Source organism: Hyperoodon ampullatus (assembly GCF_949752795.1).
Source record: "Hyperoodon ampullatus genome assembly, chromosome: 13".
NCBI lineage: Eukaryota > Metazoa > Chordata > Mammalia > Artiodactyla > Ziphiidae > Hyperoodon > Hyperoodon ampullatus.
This window is the reverse complement of record NC_136926.1, coordinates 65,618,476-65,643,668: the sequence shown is the minus strand read 5'-3', so window position 1 is coordinate 65,643,668 and position 25,193 is coordinate 65,618,476. Positions and strand designations below refer to the sequence as shown.

Here is a 25,193-nt window from a genome sequence, read left to right as displayed (position 1 = left end):
TATTAGACATGTTATGTAGCCTCTGGAAAGCTGAACTATACACTCAGGAGAGAATGAGAGTGGAAAGTAATGTCTTGGTATTATTGTGAAAATAGTTTTGACCTTGAGAATGCTCCAGGAATTTCTCAGGGACCCCTAGGTCCCAGGACCACATTTTGAGAACTGCAGCCTTAGAGAGTAAATCAGAGGGACTGAGCATTGCATCATTCCTTTATAAAGATTCAGCTGGCAAATCTCATTGTTCTGAGTATTTTCAGCTACTATCATTTGTTTTACACATAGGCTATCTCTTCTAGTTGATTAAGGTTGTTATTAGTCATGAATAAATGGAAATGCTTAAAGTGTTACATTTTCCTTTTTTTGTGGGGGGGGGTAGCGGGTGTACGTGGGCCTCTCACTGTTGTGGCCTCTCCCGTTGCGGAGCACAGGCTCCTGACGCGCAGGCTCAGCGGCCATGGCTCATGGGCCCAGCTGTACCGCGGCATGTGGGATCCTCCCGGACTGGGGCACGAACCCGTGTCCCCTGCATCAGCAGGCGGACTCAAGTGTTACATTTTCTACTTTGCAAACAGTACTCAGCTACCATGTAGTGGGCATTTGTACATACCATCCCCTGAGTGGAGCCTCTGGCACAGGTCACGGTTGGGTTATTTGTAACCCAAATGGCGGATTCTAGGTGACATGGGTCTCTTGTCAAAGAGTTGAACTGCGTAAAAATCTGTTGTGGAGGCACTTATGGGCACTTACATGAAGTTGAAGACAGTATTTCTTTACTTTTTAATGCTTATCTGCTTCCATGCCCCCTTTCTCATTTTTAATATTGTTTGGAATTTGCAGGGAGGCAGACTTAGCAGAGAAATATTTATTTGATCTTAGCAAAGAATTAAGGTCAACCATATTATTTAGATTTAATTATATTTTCCTCATTTCATGAATTATAATTGTGGTGTTTTTGGAGGGCGGTTGTTGTTGTTTAGTAGTCCATATTTTCCTTCCTCGACTTTATCTGGCTGTTACTGTTTTGTTGTTGTCATTACGGTGGTGAGGAGGGACAGCTAAGCACTTACATGTGTGGTGGTTTGTTTTTTCCCCAGAAATAGTGTATGGGTGGTTCATGCTGAGTCTTTGCATACTTAAAAGTCTTCACTTTTCTGTATCCTTGCGTGGTAGCTTCTCTAGACATAGAATTCTAGAATGATAATCTATTCCTCAAAAATTTGTAGACATTGTTCTGTTGTCCTTCAGATATATAGTGTTCAAGAGGAGAAATCTTATGTTAGTCTACCTTTCTTTCTTTTGGTGCTAACATGTTTTTTCTGTCTAGAAGCCAATAGATTTTGGCATGTTTCTTCTGGCTAGAAGCCAATGGATTTTCTCATATACTGTTGATTCAGAAATCTTATCAGAATAAATTTTGATTTTTTTTCAATATTTTTGCTTAAAGTGTTGCAAGTTTCTCTTTCCCTCGAAGAAATTTTCTGTTACTAATTTTTCTTAAAAAAAATTTTTTTAAATAAATTTATTTATTTTATTTATTATTTTTGGCTGTGTTGGGTCTTCATTGCTGCACGCGGGCTTTCTCTAGTTGCGGCGAGTGGGGGCTCCTCTTTGTTGCAGTGCGCAGGCTTCTCATTGCAGTGGCTTCTCTCGTTGCGGAGCACGGGCTCTCGGTGCATAGGCTTCAGTAGTTGTGGCTCATGGGCTCTAGAGCGCAGGCTCAGTAGTTGTGGCGCACGGGCCTAGGTGCTCTGTGGCATGTGGGATCTTCCCGGACCAGGGCTCGAACCAGTGTCCCCTGCATTGGCAGGCGGATTCTTAACCACTGCGCCACCAGGGAAGCCCTATTACTAATTTTTCTCTTTTGGTTCTACAGTCCTCCCTTGGTATCAGCGGGAGATAGGTTGCAAGACCCGCCATGGATACCCAAACCCACAGATGGTCAAGTCCCATAGTTGGCCCTCAGTATCTGAGGATGCAACCTGCGGATACGGAGGGCTGACTCTATACTTACTGAAAAAAAATATCCACATATAAATGGACCCATGCAGTTCAAACCCATGTTGTTCAAGGATCAATTTTAGTCTGTTCCTTCTGGAACTCTTATTAGGTATATACTGAATCTCCACTTTTCTCTTATATTTTGTCTTTTTGCCTTATACTGCTGTTGTCTGAGGAAACTTCTCAGTTTTGTCTTTCACATCCCAAGTTCTGTTTTCCATAGCACCCATTCTCCTAATTTCTCTCTCTTTTCCTTTTTTTTTTAAATTTAATTTTATTTATTTGGCTGTGTTGGGTCTTCATTGCTGCACGCGGGCTTTTTCTAGTTGTGGCGAGTGGGGGTTACTCTTCGTTGCAGTACACAGGCTTCTCATTGCAGTGGCTTCTCTTGTTGCGGAGCACGGGCTCTAGGCGCGTGGGCTTCAGTAGTTGCGGCACGCGGGCTTAGTTGCTCCACAGCATGTGGGATCTTCCTGGACCAGGGCTTGAACCCGTGTCCCCTGCATTGGAAGGTGGATTCTTAACCACTGCACCACCAGAGAAGCCCTCCTCTCTCTCTTTTAAGTCTCAGTCATCATATTTTTAATGTTCAGTAGCTTTTCTTCATTCTGTGATTCGCATTTTTCATAGTAGCCTGTTCTTATTTTATGGATACAGTATTCTGTCAACTCTCACCGAAGATACTAATTAGAATTTCAAAAACTTTTCCCCAGCCTCTTAAATTATCTTTCTTTAATTGGGGGTCTGTTTGTTCTGCTTGTTTAGTTTCACATTTATTCATTTTCTTCTTTGTTTATTTAATAAACTTTTAATTATGCACACATTAAATGTAAACATAATTGGAAAAATAATATGATGAATCCCCATGGATTCATCAACATTCTTCTGTTCTCATTTCATCTACCCACCCCACCCCCTCTGCCTTTTATATTTTGGCTAAAATATATGTTTTAAATCTTATAAATCATATATATATGTAAAATTTCATTTGTAGATATTTAAGTATGTCACTTTGATAAATATAGGCATAAAAAGTAAACATAATACCATTATCACATCCAACAAAACCAACGATATTTTATTTTATTTATTTATTTAAATAAATTTATTTGTTTTATTTATTTATTTTTGGCTGCATTGTGTCTTCGTTGCTGTGCGGGCTTTCCCTAGTTTCGGCAAGCAGGGGCTACTCTTCGTTGCGGTGCCTGCGGCCTTCTCATTGCCATGGTTTCTTTTGTTGCGGAGCATGGGCTCTAGGCGCGTGGGCTTCCGTAGTTGTGGCACGTGGGCTCAGCGTTTGCGGCCCGCGAGCTCTAGAGCACAGGCTCAGTAGTTGTGGCGCACGGGCTTAGTTGCTCCGCGGCATGTGGGATCTTCCCAGACCAGGGATTGAACCTGTGTCCCCTGCATTGGCAAGCAGATTCTTAACCACTGTGCCACCAGGGAAGCCCGACGATATTTTTAAAATACTACTAATATTCAGTTTTCTCTCAATTATCTTTAAAATGTCTTCCTTGAGTTGGTTGGTTTGAAAGTTTCCAAAGCATTTAGTTCTTGACTGTTATCTGTAACAGTCTCTCCCTCTCCCACCTTATTACACCATTCATTTTTTTGTAGCAACTGACTTATTTGTTTAGTAGAATTTCTTATATTTGGCTTTGAATGATTATATCATTGTGTTATCTATCGTGTTTTTCTGTCCTCTGTATTTCATATTTGCTGGCAATTAGAACAGAGGCTTGATTAGATTCACCATATCTTTTTCACTGTTGGATTTCTCTACTTTTTTGGTGGCTTCTTGTCCATTCATAATTATTAATGAAAGTCTAGATTCACTTATTTTGAAAGGTGGTGAGACCTCCTTTGGAAAGTGTGAATGATGGAGGTCTCCTGTGCTCTACAGGGAGGTTTATCTTCTTAGTGGAGTGGGCGGGAATCAGCCAGAAGTCTTGTCCTTTTTCAGGCATGGATGGAAAGAATGTGGCCCATTGGCTTCATGCGTCAAGGAGAAAAGAAGTAGGGTGACCTCAATGGAAGAGAACGTTCGAAGAGTTCTGGTGCCAGATGAGCCTGTTGGTTTTTGTGCGTTTTGCCTCCTTCATTGCGGCAACCCAGCATTGGCTGCTGTGCTGCCCAGTTTTTCTCTCTCTTATGCCCGTGTTACAAGCCTGTGGAACTGCGCCAACTGAAGCTAGACAGTTTTTGCTTACCAAGGCCCGGAGGTGAGCACCAGAGCTGGAGCAGATCTGGCATGGGCGCATCTCTTCTTGAAGATCTTGGCTAATTTGCACTCTTGGCCTCTCCTCGACCCAAGGGTAGAGATTTTCTGTGGTTGTTACGATAGCTCCACTTTTTCAAGAGACTCCTCGGTTTTCTTATTTTTGCTTTCAAACTACTGACCTCTGATGGTTTTTCTGTCAGACTTGTTCTATGTGCCATACCTTTTTAAATATAGCTCCTTTTTGTCTACTAATGATAGCATCGTCTGGTTTTTTTTCTTTTATATTTAAGAAGGAAGAAGAAGAAAATACATCAGCACAGTTTCACTATCTTGAACTGAAATTCTCACAGTTTACTTTTATATACTGTTTAACTCACCTTCAGAGCAAAGCCACAGCTCGTCAGAAATTGTAGACGTGGATAATCCCTTTTTCCCTAAAGCAATCATATTTACTTAAAATTTTCTTCCTATTACAGATATTAAAAAATATTACTTGGTATTCAGAACGGGTTTTAACTGAAATTTCACTGGGGAGTCTCCTGATACTGGTTGTAATAAGAACTATTCAGTACAACATGACAAGGACAAGAGTAAGTATTCCATAGCTGTTTTTCTACCTTTATACATACAGTACAATGAAGACTATAGTTTAAAGCAATCTCAATATTTAGAGTGAAAATGTTCTCATGGAATATGGTGGAAAAATATAGACCAACATATAGTCACTGTATTATGATCCTAGGGTAACGTTTAAAGTGTCTGCTTCTTAATATTTCATAGGCAGTATGATCAGAGATATTTTACATGTAATAGAAAATAAGCAGTGGAGCACATTTAGATAAAAGATGTTGTATGTCTTTGCTGGACTGATAAAACTGACTTACCTTTTAAAAGTAGCAACAACAAACTGTAAGAAGATACAAGCACAAGAAAATATGAATTCAGATGGGAAAGAAATGGAGAAAAAGAGAATACTTTAAAGAGTAAAAGGAACATTTCAACTAGATTGTATTTGCTATGCCTGGGAGCAAATTTCAGTTCCAGTCACTAGAGAAGCAATATACAGAATTCATAGCTTAGAGAAGTGGTCAAATTTACTGCACTGTTTTCCGTTATGCCCCTCCGGGAGGCTAACGTAGGTTAGCCTTTCCACAGTCTTTTATCTGAAACTCTTGGAGCCACGTATGTTTTAGCATGGAGAATGTTTTGATTTTAGAAAGATAATTATAGTTTGTATGCTACACTATATGTAACCATGAGGTACTGGAGCCGTGCACTGTAACTAAACATTAATATTTCTGCAGCAAAATAGTTCAGTATTCTTCAGGGTGGGCTTAATGAAGACCATAAATAGCATCATTATCTTTTGTGCCAGATGTTGGTTCCAAACTAGCAGTGAAAAAACTTTGGATTTTCAGTGCTTTATGGATTTTGGAATTAGAGAAAACACATTGTGGATCTGCACTTTCTAAAATCAGTGACAATTGAGTTTACATTTGCTTCTAGTTAACCTTGCTTAAAATGTCGAGAAGACTCGATGTATGTTTTAAATTTGCTGTTTTCTGACAGGACAAGTACCTTCACACAAATTGTTTGGCAGCTTTAGCAAATATGTCGGCACAGTTTCGTTCTCTCCATCAGTATGCTGCCCAGAGGATCATCAGGTAAATATGAGCTTTAAAAGAAATGCTGATTTTTGCCTTTTAGCTGGCCTATTGAAAAGGATACTATGGTGGTCCCTTTTAAAATGCAATCTGCAAGGAATATCACATTTTCCTACTTATTTTTTAATCACCTTCTTGTCTGGCTGAAAATACCTTGTTCTGCTTTGTTTTCTAACCCAAGGTTTTCTATCAAAGTTAATTGTATTTGCTTTCAACCTTTTTATAAAATCTAGTTTTAAGATTCGTGTGTTAGCCTTTTACAGCAGAGCAGGTCTATGTCTTAGTAATGCAAACTAAATCTTAATTCACATATTTGCTGAGCATTTTATAGAGCATCACTCTACCCTTTTCAAAAGCAGTTATCTGTTTTAGAGAATTCTTTCCGTGGCAGTTAACCATTGTATTAGTTTTCCAATGCTGCTGTAACAAATTACCACAAATTAATGGCTTAAAGCAACACAAATTTATTATACAATTCTGTAGGTTAGAAGTTCAGCACGGGTCTTACCAGGCTAGAACCAAGATGTCAGTAGGGCTGCATTCCCTTCTGGAGGCACTAGAGGAGAGTCTCTTTCCTTGCCTTTTCCAGCTGCTAGAAGCTGCCTGCATTCCTTGGCTCATGGCCCCTTCCTTTCCTTTCAAAGCCAGCAACAGTAGGTTGTTGAGTTCTCCTCACATCTTACCACTCTGACTTCCTCTTCTACTGTGAGGATCCTGGTGAATGCCTTGGCCCTACCTGAATAATCCAGGATGATCTACCCATTTCAAGGTCCTTAGCTGAATCACAACCACAGCAGAGTCCCGTTTGCCCTGTAAGGTAACATATTCATAGGTTCGTGGAAGTTAGGATGTGGATATTTTGGGGGAGCCATTATTCTGCCTGTCAGAACATCACCAGAAACTCCCATCCCTTACCTGTTCTTTGCCAAAGGCACAATCTTTAAGGTTAGGAAAGCTGATTAACAAATGAATGAATGACTATCATTTGCAGGATTTAACAAATATGGTTACTTTTTGGTCTTCAGGTAGGATGCTCAGTATTGCCCTAGCAGCTCTCAAGAAGAACATTTTTTATGTAGTCAGTGACATTAGATCCTTTCTTTTAATTCTTGCTTTTGGGGCAATGCAGCTCTGATAATAGTTGTTATGTTCCAGTCATTGGTGGTTATCACAACTCCTTATCACTTTTAAACTCTGATCTCACTTTCCACCCTTTGGTTAGAGACATTTATTGACCTGGGCTCATTTTGACAATCAGTTAGAATTAACTTATCTTCTTAGTCTGTTTATTTATCCTCAGAATTTAGCACAGGATATTTTCCTTTGACTCACTGTTTACTTTAATCATACATTATTTTGGATTTGTTTGTTTATTTGTTTGTACTTGAGAAATTGTCCAGTTGACTGACTTTGGACTAACTTCATGACTGAAAGTAAACATGGTGTCTCCTCATACCTCAGATTCTTCCAGGTGTTGTGAAGAGCCTTTAGTTTCTAAAAATTGACCTTTGTCACCATGCTTTATTTCAGCATGACAGATGTAATGATATCTGTGCTGCTTCGTGGTCTATTTTTCTTTGTGTGTATGTGGAGTTTTATAATGGTTTTAGGAACATTTCATTACAAAATTTTCCTCAGCTGATATATAAACATTTGGACTGTTCAATATGAAAATGCCAGATGAACTGGTTCAGAATTTAAGTTCTGATAAAATGATTCAAGTTAGATTAAATAAAAATTTTCTAGGTGTCAGAGTTGGAAAAAAATGCAAATAAAGCATTGTGTCCAATTTTCTGTGATGACTGAAGTAGAAAACCAATAGTATTTGGAGAAATAAGAAATGTAATTTAGATTTGTGATTTGAGACTATTTAGATCAAGCTTATCATCATTAAGGAATAATGCTTTACTTCAATTTTATTGGAGCTTTATTTAGCATTTAGTGAGGAACTGTGTTATGCAATGCAGGGAATATCAAAATTAGTTATAAAAATTCCTACCCTTAAATAGCTTGTAATTCAATAGCCGAGATAAGGCAAAGACCAACATATGTAATATCTAGCAGAATATAGTAAATATTAGAATGAAAGAAAAATTCCTGTGGTGAGGGCAAGTGGTTGGTTCAGAGAACGGGGAGGTCACATCTCATTGAGAAATCAGGCAAGGTGAGTAGAGAGAGACGGCTCTAGAGACTGGCCTGATAGGGGAAAGCATCAACCAAACAAACCAAAACAAAACGAGAGGGGGTGTAGTGAGAGAGCATGGTTTATATTTAGAAAATAACCAGTCCATTCAGTTAGCATGTTGTGGACCAGTACAGGGATTATAAGAGAGAAGCCTGAAAGAACCAGCTGGGGCCTCCTCGTGGAGGGGCTTAGCTTTTAGATCCACAGTTTAGGATAATGGAAAGTATAGAAAGAAAAGAAAGTGTCACCTTTTCTACCGACAAAAAAGAAAATGTCAGTGAATGAGTTGTAAATGGATTTGAAAAGAAATACTTTAATGTAAATGCCTAGAGTTATCAGCTTCAGCAGATGATATTGGTCTGTTGTTTGTCACACTGAGGGCTGTGCAGTTCTCAGAGTCCCCCAGTAGTGCCAGTGCTTCTGGTCCAAGCGCCACAGTGGAGTAGCCAGTGTGGACCAGAGCATCGCATCATGCAGGAGGGAGCTTGTTAGAAATGCAGAGTGTTGGCCTGGTTTCAGATCTGCTGAATCAGAATCTTCCATTTTAACAAGATCTCTGAAAGATTTGTACATGCATTAAAGTTGGGAAAGTACTTTGAGTTTGGGCATGGAAGTCAAGATTATTAAACACTTAGAAAACACTCGTGTTGAATTGGAAGTGGGGGCCAGCATTTTTGTATCTTGAGGAAACTCATTTTCTACTAAATGTTTGTGAGGAAACTCATTTTCTACTAAATGTTTGTGTTTAGGGTATAAAATTGTAAAGTATAATAAGGAATGCATAACCAAGAACTGTTTAGATACACAGAAGATTTATTATAGCAGCACAACTCAAGATTCACCAGATGCTCTAGTAACTCCTTCAAATGAGAAGTAATTAGTTTTCATATACACGGTTTCTAAATCCTTTTTTAGGAAGAGACTACACAATTTTGTAGCTGTCATTTGCAAAACTTAGAGGAGCCAATATTTCATGTGATCTTCAACAAAATGCAAAACAGTAACATGTTTCATTGCTGTGAAAGTAGGATGTGAATAAAGCTTTAAAAAGTCTTCTTAGCTGGGGCTTCCCTGGTGGTGCAGTGGTTGAGAGTCCACCTGCCGGTGCAGGGGACATGGGTTTGTGCCCCGGTCCGGGAAGATCCCGCATGCCGCGGAGCGTCAGGGCCCGTGAGCCATGGCCGCTGAGCCTGTGCGTCCGGAGCCTGTGCTCCGCAACGGGAGAGGCCACAGCAGTGAGAGGCCTGCGTACCGCAAAAGAAAAAACACAAAAAAATGTCTTCTTAGTTGGACATAAATGTATGGAATGATTTCATATGGTGTCTAAGCTGTTGTTTCATATTAAATGACACTGTGTCTTCCACAAACTCTTGGTATTCTAGAAAAATCACAGGCATACATGATATAGGTTTTGTTCACCTGTGAAATTTTTTGAATATGCTGTAAGCATGGATATTTGATATGATCATTATTTGGGATTATAGAGCTATTAATTCAGTTAAAACATTTATGTGGAGTAGATTATATGCAAGGGATTGTTGTGAGTTACAAATATATCATCACTTACTTCCTGCCCTTAAGACTTTCCCTCTTGCCTGTCTTACCCTCCCCCCCACACACCCCCCTCACTGGCTCCTTCCTCTGGCTCCTCCTTCACCTTTGGCTTAACAGATACTTACACTTTTCTCCAGTATTTCATCCTAGATTGTTCTTCTCATCTTTGCTCATTTTCCTTGTGAGTTCACATCTATGCCTGTGACTTCACCTACTCTACAAGAGCACAGACTCTGAGTTTGGTATCCCAGCTTCAAAACTGACTAGCTATGGAATTTTGGAGAAGTTACTTAACTTCTCTGTACAGCAGTTTCCCCATCTATACAATGGGGTGCAGTAGTTGCTATCTCAATGAAAAGGATGAAGATTAAGCGAATTAATATTTGAAAAGGGCCTGGCACATAATGTTCACGATGTAAGTGTTGACCCCTTGAAACCTAACTGCTAACCTCACTACCTGGATATCCCACACTTACCTCAAACTTCTATTATGTTTAAAACAGAACTCATTTTTTTAAAAAATTTATTTATTTTTAATATTTATTTGTTTTCTTTTTATTATTTTTTTGGCTGCATAGGGTCTTAGTTGTGGCACGCAGGATCTTTGTTGAGGCATGCGGGATCTTTCATTGCTGCGGTTGGGCTTCTCTCTAGTTGTGGCATGTGGGTTTTCTCTCTCTAGTTGCGGCACATGGGCTCCAGGACATGTGGGCTCTGTAGTTTGCGGCACGTGGGCTCTAGTTGATGCGTGCGAGCTCAGTAGTTGGGGCATGCAGGCTTTGTTGCCCCCTGGCATGTGGGATCTTAGTTCCCCAACCAGGGATCGAACCCCCGTCCCCTGCATTGGAAGGCGGATTCTTTACCACTGGACCACCAGGGAAGTCCCCGGAACTTGTTTTTATTTATTTATTTTAAAATACATTTATTTATTTATTTATGGCTGCTCTGGGTCTTCGTTGCTGACTGCGGGCTTTCTCTAGTTGCGGTGAGCGGGGGCTACTCTTTGTTATGGTGCACAGGCTTCTCATTGCGATGGCTTCTCTTGTTGCAGAGCTAGGGCTCTCGGCGCACGGGCTTCAGTAGTTGTGGCTCACGGGCTCTAGAGTGCAGGCTCAGTAGTTGTGGTGCACGGGCTTAGTTGCTCCGCGGCATGTGGGATCTTCCCGGACCAGGGCTAGAACCCGTGTCCCCTGCGTTGGCAGGAGGACTCTTAACCACTGCGCCCGGAACTCATTATTAAACGTGCTCTTCCTGTTAAATTCCCTATCCTAGGTAATGACTCTCGCTACAGCCATCTAAATTGCCAAGTCAGAAACTTACAAGTAATTCTGTGCCATTTTTTTCCTTCCCCTCAAAAGCTCTATCTGACTGGGCCCTGGTGTTCTGTCTAACTCTACCATTGTAACTTGCATTCATACCGTTTCTGTCTCCACTACTGCTGTGTTAGTTCATGTGTTCATCATCTTCATCCAAAACTATGTCTTTAGTCAGCCTTGTCCTTTTGCCTCCCTCCCTGCCCCTCTACAGTCGACCCCTGCACTGCTCCATTCATTCGAGAAGCAAATCTGATCCATTTTGTTTTGCTTCCTATGCTTAAAATCATTAAATGCCTTCCTGTTGCCAGCAGGTTAAAATTCAACCTCCTTAAAGCTGTGGCTCTCGAACATGGGTGGTTTTGCCCCCAGGGGACAGGAGTCAAGGTGGTTTATTTGGGTTTGTTTTTTTTTGCTGTTTTGTTTTGTTTTTGTTTTTTCTGTTGGCGCAACTGGGGAGGAGGTTGCTACTGACATCTAGTGGGTAGAGGCCAGAGATATTGCTAAATATCCTGTAATACACAGGACAGCAAAGAATTATCCAGCCCCAAGTGTCATTGTGCTGGGGCTGAGGAGCCTTGTCTTAAGAGTGCGCCTTGTCTGCCCAGCTGGCTCTACTCAGCTCCTCCGTGGCGGGCCAGGAGTCACACAGCCAGTTTCTGGCCCAGGGGCTAGTTTCTGGGGTAGAAATGGAGAGGAGAGGGCAGGGAAAGGAAGAATATCACATGTTAGAAATATGGATTCTCTCAGAGAAGGTGTCAGGGAGAGAGAACTTCAGAGTCTTGCCCTGGCCAGTGTAGTTGCTTGTGACACACTTGCCTGAAGCTTTAAGTCTCGTTGCTCAAGCAGAGTAGTAATTACTGGAGATAAAAGATTTGTCTTAGATTTCTTTGCATCACTTTATGAGAGTAGCTGTTAGTAGGTACACAAGAGAATTTTAATAAATACCTAGCCACTGATTCTTAGAAGATGGGCGGGCATCTGGGATTGAAGCTCAGTTGTGGCACCCATCATTCTGAGACTTAACCTAAATTGATTCATCCCATTTTGCAGATATCTGCTGCTGCTTAAAACTAGTGAAGTTGATGACAGTGCACATTACGGAAAGCTTTATGGTCTTTCAAACTTTCTGAGAATAAAATAATAAAAAACATAGATTTTAATTAAAGCTATTTAATTACAGTGCTGGTTTTGTTTTTTGTTTTTGTTTTTGGGGGGGGGTTTTTGTTTGTTTGCTTTTTGTTTGTATTTTTGCTGCGGTACACGGGCCTCTCACTGTTGTGGCCTCTCCCGTTGCGGAGCACAGGCTCCGGAGGCGCAGGCCCAGCGACCACGGCCCACGGGCCCAGCCGCTCCGCGGCATGTGGGATCCTCCCGGACCTGGACACGAGCCCGCGTCCCGTGCATCGGCAGGCAGACTCTTAACCACGGCGCCACCAGGGAAGCCCTTTATTTGTGTGGGGTTTTTTTTTGGTAAAATCTAATCTTGTAATTTAAGAACTTTTAAATACTTCAGTTCATAATTTATGCTTACACGTTTTCTAACCGTTAATAGCCACTAGTGGTGAACATATACTCTTCGGGTTTTAACAGGTTCACTGCTGTCCATCTTGTCTTTGGCTAGCCCCAGGCTGGCAGTTTATGTAAGGTGCCTTGTTCTGCTCTACACGTGTAATGGTACATATTGTAGTCACCCAGCCTTTTTCTGAAGACTACAAAAACACAGCTTGCCTTATTTAACTCTGGGTGGTTAATTCCTCTATTTTGGACAAATATAGATGTTTCAGAATGTCCCATGAGTCAAAGAAAGTTGGACAATTTGCTTTTAATTAATACCTCCTAGTATTAGCTTACCACATCAGGCTTCCTCACTTTTGTCCCCACTGAATGAAGTCTTCAGGAGTTGATTTTTTTTCTGAACCAAATAATATGTTGAACCGAAAAATACAAGAGAATGTTAAGAAGCAAAATGGCCTGTTTGTTGTTGGGATACATTTATATTATACAATGTAAAATATTCAGATATAGTAACATGTCTGGTTATTTCTCTTGTTTGAGAAATAACCAATATTTGAGAAATATTGGTTATTTCTTGGTTTTGATATTTCAGGAATACTGTCTTATTTTAAAAATAAGGTCCATTTAATGATAAATTCGTACCTATCACCTTTAGTGTTTCATCACTTCTCTCTCTTTTGTTACATTTAAGACTGGTAAAAGTCTGGAGGCTTATATAATTTAAGATGTTGGTGTTGCACATCTGACAAGTGGCTATGCAGACACTTGGCTGACAAGTTTGTCCAGATTAAAAGCCCATGCCTATTCCACTGCACTGTCATGGAAAGACTGGCAGGACATTATTAATGAGAGTAATTCACCTGCCATAGGACCATCAATCCAAACTCTCTGGGGTTTTCTGAAACAGATGGTTCTGTGCAATCTAGGGTAGCCAAACCCTTGTTGATTATTCACTTTGCTGCCCCCCACCCCTCATTCCAACTTCCTTCCAGTATAGCTAAACCCCTAAAGTTATAGTAGCGAAGACTGGGTCTTTCTTTCTTTCCTCCTCCCTCCCTCCCTCCCTCCCTCCCTCCCTCCCTTCCTTCCTTCCTTCCTTCCTTCCTTCCTTTTCTCCCTCTTTCTTTCTTGAACTGGCTAGTTGAGAAAGGTATGGATGTGTCAGGTATTGCAATACAAAGTGTATGGGTATTTTCTGGAAAATAAACATGGAAAAAAGGACAAGAACTGTATATATTTCAGCCTGAAATTTAATATTTTTCTTACATCTAATCCTTGATGTTACATTTTTTTAAACTTTTTGCCAGAATTTACTTATTTATTTATTTAATAAATAAATTTATTTATTTCTGGTTGCATTGGGTCTTCGTTGCTGTGCGCGGGCTTTTCTCTGGTTGCAGCGAGCGGGGGCTACTCTTCCTCGTGGTGCACGGGCTTCTCATTGCAGTGGCTTCTCTTGTTGCGGAGCTCTAGGCGCGCGGACTTCAGTAGTTGTGGCTTATGGGCTCAGTAGCTGTGGCTTGCGGGCTCTAGAGCGCAGGGAGTAGTTGTGGCTCACGGGCTTAGTTGCTCCGTGGCGTGTGGGATCTTCCCGGACCAGGGCTCGAACCCATGTCCCCTGCGTTGGCAGGCGGATTCTTAATCACTGCGCCACCAGGGAAGTCCCTGATGTTAGATTTTATTTTTAGTTCAATAAGTACTTACTGAGCTTTTGCTGTAAGCATACCACTGCCAAAGTCCTCTTTAGTTTCATATTTGTTTATATTTTAATTTCAGACAAATGCCATTCATTGTATCTAGAAATTAAGTGTTATAGTCATGTTGGTTTTATTTTTTAACACTTAATTCAGTTTCAACCTCGTATCATTTTCTGATTTCATTGTAGTTAGGAAATTGTTTCTTCTTTTTTTTTTTTAACGTTTTTATTGGAGTATAATTGCTTTACAATGGTGTGTTAGTTTCTGCTTTATAACAAAGTGAATCAGTTATACATATACATATATCCCCATATCTCTTCCCTCTTGCGTCTCCCTCCCTCCCACCCACCCTCCCTATCCCACCCTTCTAGCTGGTCACAAAGCACCGAGCTGATCTCCCTGTGCTATGCCACTGCTTCCCGGTAGCTATCTATTTTACATTTGGTGGTATATATAAGTCAGTGCTACTCTCACTTCGTCCCAGCTTACCCTTCCCCCTCCCCGTTTCCTCAAGTCCATTCTCTAGTAGGTCTGTGTCTTTATTCCCGTCTTGCCGCTAAGTATTTTTTTTTGTTTTTTTTTAGAATCCATATATATGTGTTAGCCTACAGCATTTGTTTTTCTCTTTCTGACTTACTTCACTCTGTATGACAAACTGTAGGTCCATCCACCTCACTACAAATAACTTAATTTCGTTCCTTTTTATGGCTAATATTCCATTGTATATATGTGCCACATCTTCTTTATCCATTCTTCTGTCGATGGACACTTAGGTTGCTTCCATCTCCTGGCTATTATAAATAGAGCTGCAGTAAACATTGTGGTACATGACTCTTTTTGAATTATGATTTCCTCAGGGTGTATGCCCAGTAGTGGGATTGCTGGGTCATATGGTAGTTCTATTTTTAGTTTTTTAAGGAACCTCCATACTGTTCTCCATAGTGGCTGTATCAGTTTACATTCCCACCAACAGTGCAAGAGGGTTCCCTTTTCTCCACACCCTCTCCAGCATTTATTTGTAGATTTTTTGATGATGGCCACTCTGACCAGTGTGAGATGATATCGCATTGTAGTTTTGATTTGCATTTCTCTAATGATTAATGATGTTGAGCATTCTTTCATGTGTTTGTTGGCAATCTGTATATCTTCTTTGGAGAAACGTCTATTTAATTCTTCTGCCCATTTTTGGATTCGGTTTGGATTCGGTTGGAAGATTTTTAATCACAGTTTCAATATCAGTGCTTGTGATTGGTCTGTTCATATTTTAACACTAGGAATTTGTTTCTTTAGGGAAGGAGTTATGTGATATTAAGAGTTATGGGCTTCCCTAGTGGCGCAGTGGTTGAGAGTCTGCCTGCAGATGCAGGGGACACGGGTTCGTGCCCCGGTCCGGGAAGATCCCACATGCCGCGGAGCGGCTGGGCCCGTGAGCCATGGCCGCTGAGCCTGCGCGTCCAGAGCCTGTGCTCCGCAATGGGAGAGGCCGCAACAGTTAGAAGCCCGCGTACGGCAAAAAAAAAATAGGAGTTATAACAAGTAGCTCAGTTTTGTTTCTAAAATCTTGTTAAGTTGTTTAACTTCTGTTTTCCATCTCTAAGATGACGTGTGATACCTACTTCATTGTAGTGTTGTGAGAGTTAATAATGGCTTATAACGTCTTTTGTAGCTGTATTATAACATTTTGAAGTAATTTTAATCTAAAAATAAATCTAGATAACATCCTTACAGAAACTTTCTTGCTCTCTAGAAATTGGGCAAGGAATTGGGCAGAGAGTCAGAATATTCCTAGATTCCGATTCCTAGCCCAAAGGATCATCGAATTGCCTGTATTTCCCAAATATTTCCCTCAATGGACAGCTCATTGAATATAAATGGGGAGTTTTTGTTTTGTTTTGTTTTTTAGATGGGGAGTTTTTTATGATAGTGTTTTATTTTGGATTGGTTGGAGGTCTAAGCAATGATTTTGCAGTTTAAGTATTTCTTTTAAACTTATGTGATTTATTTTTTAAAAGACAGAGTTAACTTTTTCTTGCCCAGTGCCTGGGCCATAAAGTAGTTCCAGTTTCTCCATTGCTTTTGGTCTTTGCTGATCCTTGTTTGCTCTTGACAAAGCAGTAGCCAAGAAAGGAAGGAGGAATGTTTTGCCTTAAAAATCCGCTTCCTAAAAAAAACACAAAAAAACAAAAATCTGGCTTCCTGCACTTCCTACAGCCAGTGATACTTTGAAGGTAGCTACATTTTTCAGGAAAACCTGTGACATGGTTTGCTTTTCAGCTTAGCCCTTTCTTTAGAAGTTATATTGAGAGCATTTAGACAGCTCCCAGTTGAAAATTCGTAAGTGTTCAATAGAAAATTTCTAACTGTTCAGAGATTATTATTATACCACAAAGGGTCTTGGTAGACTTGATGGGACATGTGAAATGTTAATAATTTGAAGTTTAGTTTCAGTTTAGACTGCTAGCACATTCAAAATGTCAATTTTTAAAGAAGCATCTCATACATTTATCTGAATTTTGATTTCTTATAAGTTAAGACCTTTGTGGACAAAATTGTCACATGGGAAAGTAAACATTAAAATATTGGCATAGAGCTTTATAAAGTGTTACATTCATATTATAGAGGTAATGGGAGGGTTCATACCTTGTCCTCTTAGCCATGAATTATTAAGCCCCCATTTCTGTCTACTACTGTGAAGAATCCGAGACTTTTACCCTACTCTCAAGCTAACAAATTAGCCTGCCAAAGTTTTGAGGATCTTCTTAGAGACTCAAGATTGCTGGGTCAGAGACAAAGGACAGTTTATTGCTCACAGTAGTGTGAGCCAGAGTATCATCATTTTCTTGTGTGGTTCCCCATGCCCACCGGGCAGTGTGACCAGGGTCAGGTGACATCTGCACATGCAGTGGCTTGCATTAGTGGAGAGAACCCTGAGCTTAGGAAACCCCATCTTTTATAATAGGCTTCAAGCAAACCTGCCCAAACTTTGCTGTGGATGGAGATACCTTTCATGTATTTGGTAGCAGCAAACTGCCCTCTGCTTTAGAGAGAGTCACTATCTCTACTTTGCACATCTGTTCACTCTACAAAATTCATGAAAAGAGAATCCAGAGCACAAGGCTGCTAATGCCTCTGCTTTCAAGATGTACAGAAACACCAGAGACCCATGGGGAACTCTCCCTATAGTCTTAGTACCTAGTTAGGCCTTTCTGTTGCCAATTGGAAAAACCTGTCACCAAGTCATTAAGGTAGCTAGTTGATGCTGTTCTAGCTAATGCATGGGATTTATGTATCTTAGAAGAAGTAGTAAACGACTGACTGGCCTCACTAGCCTCTGCTTTGTCTACGTGTCATAGTGAGTCTCCTGCTTAGGTGTCAATGTCATTAATGCAATCCTTAAAGCCTTGTTTCTGAGTGGCTTTGACATAACCCCAATATTTTTGTATTAAACACAAATCATAAAATTCTAGGTTTGGAAGGGCCTTTAAAGAACATCCAAGAGAAGTTTGCACATTTTACATATGGAAATATTGACACCTAGATTTATTATGTGACTTGTCTAAGTGAACACTATTGCAGAAGCAGACGTAGAAATCAAGCCTCCCAGCTCCTTGCCTAATATTCTTCCCAGAACAAAAGAGAAAAAAGGTGTGTTCACGCACACATCTTCTCTCTCTCTCTCCCTTTCTCTTTTACATAGTTGTGATACCTGATACGTTTAAAATGCTAAGCCAGGTAAGAGAAATAAAATGACTTAATAAAGCATTTTCTTTCTTGATGAATTGCACATGCTTCACGGACTTTGTAAAAAGCACCTTTCCAAGACAAAGAAACAAGCATTGTGCTAACAGGAGAAATGAGAGTAAACAGAAGGATAAAGAGATTTTAAATGACTCACGTGTCCCATATAAACACATGCAGAATCGGATGTACCTGAGACGGGGACCCACAGGGAAGGGAGGATGCGTCTTTAGGTAGGAGGATAGTTGGGAAAAGGTAGCTGCCGCAAAGGTAGGTAAATACTCCCTGTCAGCAATACTGATGAGTATTCTGAGCATTTACCATTCGTTTATTCATTTAATGGGCCTCGATTTCCTCATTTACAAAATGGGAATATCCTCTTAGGACTGCCGTGAGGAATAAATGGGCTATTATACGTAAAGCACTTAGAATAGAGTCTTTTCAATAGCAATCACCTAGGAATTATCAGAGGAAAAAAAAATCTTGCTTGTTAGAGGACAGACAGCACCACGTCTTGCTTGTGGTGGCTCAGTCGGTATTGGAACGAATGATGAAATTCTGACACTCTAACTGGATTAAAAGAAAAATAGTTAAAATCTACAGCTCTAGGTGAAGAGGAAACAGCATGCCATATAGACCGCCTTTGTTATTTTTGTTTTTTTGTATGGCTGGTATCTGCCGTATGCTACATACTAGGCCCTATACAACATGTTACTTGTGTTATCTGATGATGTGGGTATTATTATTTCCATTTTATAGTGAAGAAACTAGATTTCAAAGAAGTAATTTCTTTAAGGTCACCTTGCTGGACAGTGACAGCGACAGTGACAGTGCTGGGGTTTAAGCCTTCATCTGTCCTCCATCCACGATACCTCCTTCCATTGTCAAATGCTTCTTGTAAATGAGGTTTTAAACTAAAAGCATGCAAATAATTTGTGTACAAGGATTTTAATATCGCATCCTGCCCTGGGTGAGTTGCTTCTGACCTTTCTAAGCATATGATCCCCTTGTTGACATATTTTTAAAAACTGTTGACTATCTTTTAGTAACTGAGAAGATTCCAGAGTGAACTGTGGGGTCTCACATACCTTGTGATACTGTAGCAGCTTTCCTCATTTGGGGTTCTGTGAGGGAGTCAAGCCCTGTGGAGAATGACACGAGTGACAGTTTTTTCAGTTCTTCCAAGGGTGGCACATAGACCACACCTCCCTAAACATGTAGCAGAGAATTTGATCAATTACCAGATTTACACCTTCATAGGAACTCTGGTTGAAAAAGATCTGAAGGGCTTTTTGGGGTTGAAACACATAAGTTAAGAAAAACTACTATAGGAACCCAGTGATGTTTTTCCATCTAAAATGTGCCTGTTTTCTTACCTTCATTAGTCAAACATGAAGATCATCCTGAAGCCCAGGAACATTTGTATATTATTTACTTGATGAATTTTCATGACCCCATTAGTCCTGGCAATTCAGAAGTGTACACAACCCTGTCATTATTTACTGCTATAAACATAATCATGGTACCTTTGTACATAAGGTAATCAAAGACCTTCATATCATTACACATTTCCCATTTAGAATCATTCAGTCTTAAATAAATCACTGGGATTCTACATATACCCTCTGAGAAACTAGAGTAACTGGGTTCTAATAATGTTTTCTTCATGGAGTGTTTTGTAACACGACTGTGATTTTTTAAAACAAGGGTAGGTATTTTGGGGTCATTTAATCGTTTATCAAATATTTTGTACATCTGCTTGTGTTAGACATTGCTGGTCATTGGAGGTTCGCGTCATATATTTGTGCTCTGCTTTCAAAGAGCTTCTCATCTGGCCGAGGCAGTGGGTTAACAGTCATCGGGCAGCGTGAGTAGCACGCTGACGACAGGGCGACAAGGGAGAGAGCAGACAGCTAACCTGAACACCACTGCGCCCTTCACTGGTAAGGTGATGCTTGCGTTATCTGAAGCGGTGAGCAGTCTACCCTCTTTTATATTGGTGATAAGGGAGACAGTTCTTTTCTCCACCTGTCTTGCTCTCCCTAAACTTCCTTTAGAAACCCTAGGTAAGATTTCATTTATATAAATATAGCTCCCATTTAGCTACCTACAGAAAAACTCACAAAACTTAACTTCATCTAACTCGATTCCTATAGGAAGGTGATAAAATTTTTAAAAAATATGTATTAAAATAAAAACTACTACTGCAGAAGCCATCTGGCAAGCTGACCTTAGAGCAACTTTATTTTCCTATTCAGAAAACTTTTCAGCTTGTGTTACAGTTGTCACGTTATTGGAATACTCATGTGACTTTAAAATTTGGTTTGACTAAAGATGCAGATTACATCAGCACTTCCCAGGTGGAATGGGATGGGAAGGGGCAAGGAAAGCGTGTGGTGTGTGTTGTTGTGGGAAAACTACTAGCGTAGACAGTGACTTGTTGAACCTGTGAATCTGTAAATTATCAAATTAGCTAGAGTCAGTGGACAAACTTAAGTATCATTTAAAGACTTTTCAAATAAGTGACCAATGTTTTCCTTTTTAATTTGGAAATTTCAAAACGTATTTAAAGAGCATACTATAATGAACCTGTAGGTTCCCATCACTGAGCTTCAACAAATATATCAATTCATGACCAGCATTATTTTGTTTATACCTCTACCTTTTCCTCCTTATTTTGAAGCAATTTCTGACATTTCATCTATCAAAATTGCATTATGTTAAAGGATGAGTTTTTATGACAATCTGTTATGATTTGGTCCCTCCACAAGTGGTAGAGAGAAAAATAAAATCAGTGTTACCACTGTCATTCAAATATGGACATTAGCCATATTTCTGGTTCTTAGTCATTTAGAATCCTGTTCAGTTTAGGACTTACTCTGTGTCACACACAGTGCTTGCCATTGTTATTTGGAGACTGTCCAAGTGTGACTATAGCCCTGTATGTGGTACATAATTCCTACTTTATAGATGAGGAAACTGAGGCTCAGAGAGGCTGGGAAACTGATTCAGGACCAGACAACTCATAGTGTGATGGAGCTGAAATTGGAATCCTTGAGTAACCCTAGCCTAGAAGTGTTCTTTCTTCTCTTTATGGCAGACCTGACATTGATAAATACTGAAAAGGAAAAACAGATGTCAGCCACTTTAAACTCAAGTTCTCAGTTATGAATGAGTGAAATGTCTACTGTACAGAGTTACTACAGTCTTTTTTCTTGAATCACACCTGTGCAGAGGTTCTCAAAGTGTACTTCACAGACCACAGCGGTTCCATGGGGTCTAAACCATTTTTTATAATAGGACGTCATAAGCCGTTTCCACTGTGCTGACATTTGCACCAGGGTTTTGAAAGCTACGTTGGGGTAAAACTGCTGGTGCCTTAAGCATAAATCAAGGCAGTGGCACCAAACTATACTGGGAATCACTATATTTTCCACAATCACATGCTTGCAGTGGGAAAAAAAAAAAGCCACTTTTGCTTAATGTCCTTGATGAAACAGTAAAAATGATTAGTTGTAATAAATCTTGATCCTTGAATCCATGTCTTTGTAATATTCTATGTGATGAAATGAAGTTCACATGAAAACAGTTCCACTGCATACTAAACTACAGCGATTATGTGTGTGATTGAGTTGTGAGCTAAACTAGCCCTTTTTTTGATAGGATACAATTTTTCCATGAAAGAACGAGTGACAGTCTGTGGTTATTTAGACTATGCAGACGTTTTCTTGAAAATTAATAAAGTGAGCCTGTCACTTCAAGAAGACAGCTGCTGGTGTTGGTTGCCAATGATAAAATTGGAACTTACAAGCAAAAATTAGAATTTTAAAAAACTTGTTTTGGCACCATGAGTTTGGCAGCTTCCCAATAATTAAAGACTTTTGTGATGACACTGATGATTATATTAATAAATGTGGGATTTTTTGGATACTGTATGATGCAATGTGTTGACATTTGGAAGATCTTTATAACTCAGTGAAGTGGTATTTTCATAAGAGAATTTTGATTCTCAAAAAGTTGACTTCCACTCTTGGTCTGAATTGACTCCTTTTAACCTCTTTGCCTTAATTCCAACATCTTCGAAAGACGCTAATATAATTGAGACTGTGGAAAGAAAGTTATTTCATTTTGTGAAGAAGTTTGAAGACAAATATCATTACAATTATGACTCATCTCTAAAAGTTTAATGTTTCAACCTTTGCTTATTATTGTCTTTTTGTGCAGCATGATTAATGCAGTCTGTTTCTTGTGACTGGCACAAGAGCCATGAAATTAACAACTTTTCCTTGAATGCTTGTGTATATAAACTTACCATGTAAAAAGATTACACCACTCAAAAAAATAATGAAGTGGTATATTTCAAATGACCAGTGCATGAAGTTACAAATTATGCATGAGTGAAAAGATTCATTAAAAGTATACAAAATAGACTAATGATGAATCTTAATGCAACAGACTCAAAAAGCTTTTTGTTATGGTGTCTGATTCTACCTTTTTACCTATCTTTAAGAAACTACCTCTTGTTTTATTGTAGTATCAAAGAAGAGTATCTGCGATTTTCTGTAAAGGGCATTAAAAGACTGCTCCTTTTCCCAAGTCCATATCTTTTTGAGGCTGCATTTTCTTCATATGCTTCAGCCAAAACACATATAGCATGAGACTGACTTCAGAAGCAGGAATGAGCATCTGTTTTCTGTTAAGCCAGACAGTAAAAAGATCTGCAGAAATAGAAAATAATGCTTCTCTTCATCACATTTTCTTTTGGTTTGGAAAAGAGTTGTCTCTCATTAAATATTTATGTTAATGTGTAATGTGTTCATTATTATATTTAAATGAATTAATAAGTCTTTTAAATTTTTTTTAGTTTCATTTCTACTATAGTTAATGTTTGTAGGTATATTCCACATACAAAAAAGTTCTTTGGGGTCCTCAGTAATTTTTTAAGAGTCTAAAGGAGCCCTGACATAAGTTTAAGAACCACTGTTCTAATGCCCTTTCAGAGGAAGGGGTAGAGATAGTGAATGTGAGCGTGCCTGTATCTCAGAGGTCACTGTACGTACTTTTAAATATCTATTTCTGAATTAATTATACCCTTACTTCCTTCCATCAGTATAATCAGTAGTTAGCTGTGTTGGGCTTCCCTGATGGCGCAGTGGTTGAGAGTCTGCCTGCCGATGCAGGGGACGCGGGTTTGTGCCCCGGTCCAGGAGGATCCCACATGCCGCGGAGCGGCTGGGCCCGTGAGCCATGGCCGCTGGGCCTGCGCGTCTGGAGCCTGTGCTCCGCAACGGGAGAGGTCACAACAGTGAGAGGCCCGTGTACAGCAAAAAAAAAAAAGTTAGCTATGTTTGTATTATTCATGCTTCCATTTAATAAATATCTATTGAGAACTCAGTTATCAGAGGTTGGAAGAGAAAGGGGATATACAGAATATATAAATCATGTTTATTCCCTGTAAGAGGACATGGTTCCTATCTCTAAAAGTCGTAAGATGGAGGGAGTTCCCTGGTGGTCCAATGGTTAGGATTCGGTGCTTTCACTGCCGAGGGCCCTGGTTCAATCTCTGGTTGGGGAACTAAGCCATGCAGCGTGGCCCGCCCCTCCCAAAAGTGGTAAGATGGAGATGTTACTGTACTAAATTGTCTTTTAAGTTTATTGCTCATCTTGCCAGGGTGTGGCTATAAAATAAATTTGTTTTGGTTGTTTATTGCTATGTAACAAACCACCCCAAAACTAAGTGGTTTAAAACAACGATGTATATAATTCTCTCTCCCAGTGCTGTGGATTGATTGCTTAGCCGAGTGATACTCACTCCAAGTTTCTCACATGCTTGCAGTCAGACAGCAGCTGGGCTGGATATCCAGTGTGACCCAGTCTCCTGGCTGGCAGGTGATGCCAGTTGTCAGCTGGGGGGGTCTGTTTAGACAGTGACTGGAGCACCTCATTTTTCCCATGTGACCTGTCCACAAAGTTTGGTCTTCTCACCGGTTCCCAAGAGGGATGCTCCCAAGAATGAACATCCCAAGAGTGACAAAAACTAAGGTTTCTTATGACCTAGCTCAGCTGTCTCCGAACCTTGCTTTCACCACATTTTATTGGTCCAAAGCGGGTCACCGGACCAACACAGATTGGAGAGGAGGGGACCACAAATGACATAAACTCTGGGAGGCTTGGTTCATTTGTGGCCGTCTTTGGATACTAGCTGCCACAAGACTGTCATAAATTATTACGCAGTGTAGCTGAAGAAATGAACAAGTTTTTTTTGTTTTTTTGGGGTTTTTTTGCGGTATGCGGGCCTCTCACTGTTGTGGCCTCTCCCATTGCGGAGCACAGGCTCCGGACGCGCAGGCTCAGTAGCCATGGCTCACGGGCCCAGCCTCTCCGCGGCATGTGGGATCTTCCCGGACCAGGGCACGAACCCGTGTCCCCTGCATCGGCAGGCGGACTCTCAACCACTGTGCCACCAGGGAAGCCCATGAGCAAGTATTTTCATTCTCAAGTTCTAGGCTTAAGGTAAATGTCTAGATTTCTATTCAAAAGAGAAAATTAAGCTGAATCTGTTCAAATGCTAAGAGTTCTCTCCCCTGACTTTTGCCTGTATTTGGTTTCTTTTGTTCAGAGGAAATGCCCACTTTGCGTAATGGTGTCTTATACCAAGTGGGCGAAATTCCTGTCCTGTAAATGCTCGTGGGGCTGCACTTGCTGGTTACTGAGCGGCTGTCGACAGCCAGCGCTTGGCTTTGGGCTGAGAAAATGTAGGGCTCTGTTACCCTGTGGCAGCGTGACTGGCCCGAGGGGCACTCCAATGATGGCAGCTGCAGAAGTCCTATATAAGGGAGGTTGAGTGGCAGCATTAAATTTGGAGGGCGGAGCTTAGAGATTGTTTGGAGGTGGAATTTGTACAGCGGTTGCACTGTCTCCAGCCGATTATGTGTTTGCTGTGGCTTTGAGACCTGGCTGAAGGACATCTGATGGGGGGATGCATTAGCTAAAGCTCCCCTTGGTGGTGCTGTTGCGCTATCAACTTCCAAAGAAAACATCTTTCGGTGCCAGTTTTTTTTAGCAAACATTTTATTGTTCATCTAAGGTGCACCAGGCCCTGTGCTAGGCTTAGGGGAACTAAGACGTGGTTATTGTCCTCATAGTCTAATCCTTGCCATTCACTTTCTTGACATTTTCTGGAAAGTGAAAAAATAATACCTAATTGAATTCAAGCCAGGCCCGTAGCTACCTGTAGATGCTCTGAAGGTAGTAACCAATTTGCCTAAAGATGATGTATTCACAAAGTTTAAAAGTTTTTAAGTT

At 40.3% G+C, this 25,193-nt stretch overlaps 1 protein-coding gene across 1 annotated transcript in view; it reads left to right on the top strand.

Annotated features, from left to right (window-relative positions):
* The window catches only part of DYM (dymeclin), a 388,749-nt gene that overhangs the window by 169,077 nt on the left and 194,479 nt on the right, over positions 1–25,193 (top strand). The window contains exons 12-13 of the mRNA XM_079717304.1: positions 4,696–4,809; positions 5,789–5,883. Of these exons, the coding sequence (XP_079573430.1) occupies positions 4,696–4,809; positions 5,789–5,883 (209 nt within the window). The remainder of the gene's footprint in view (positions 1–4,695; positions 4,810–5,788; positions 5,884–25,193) is intronic.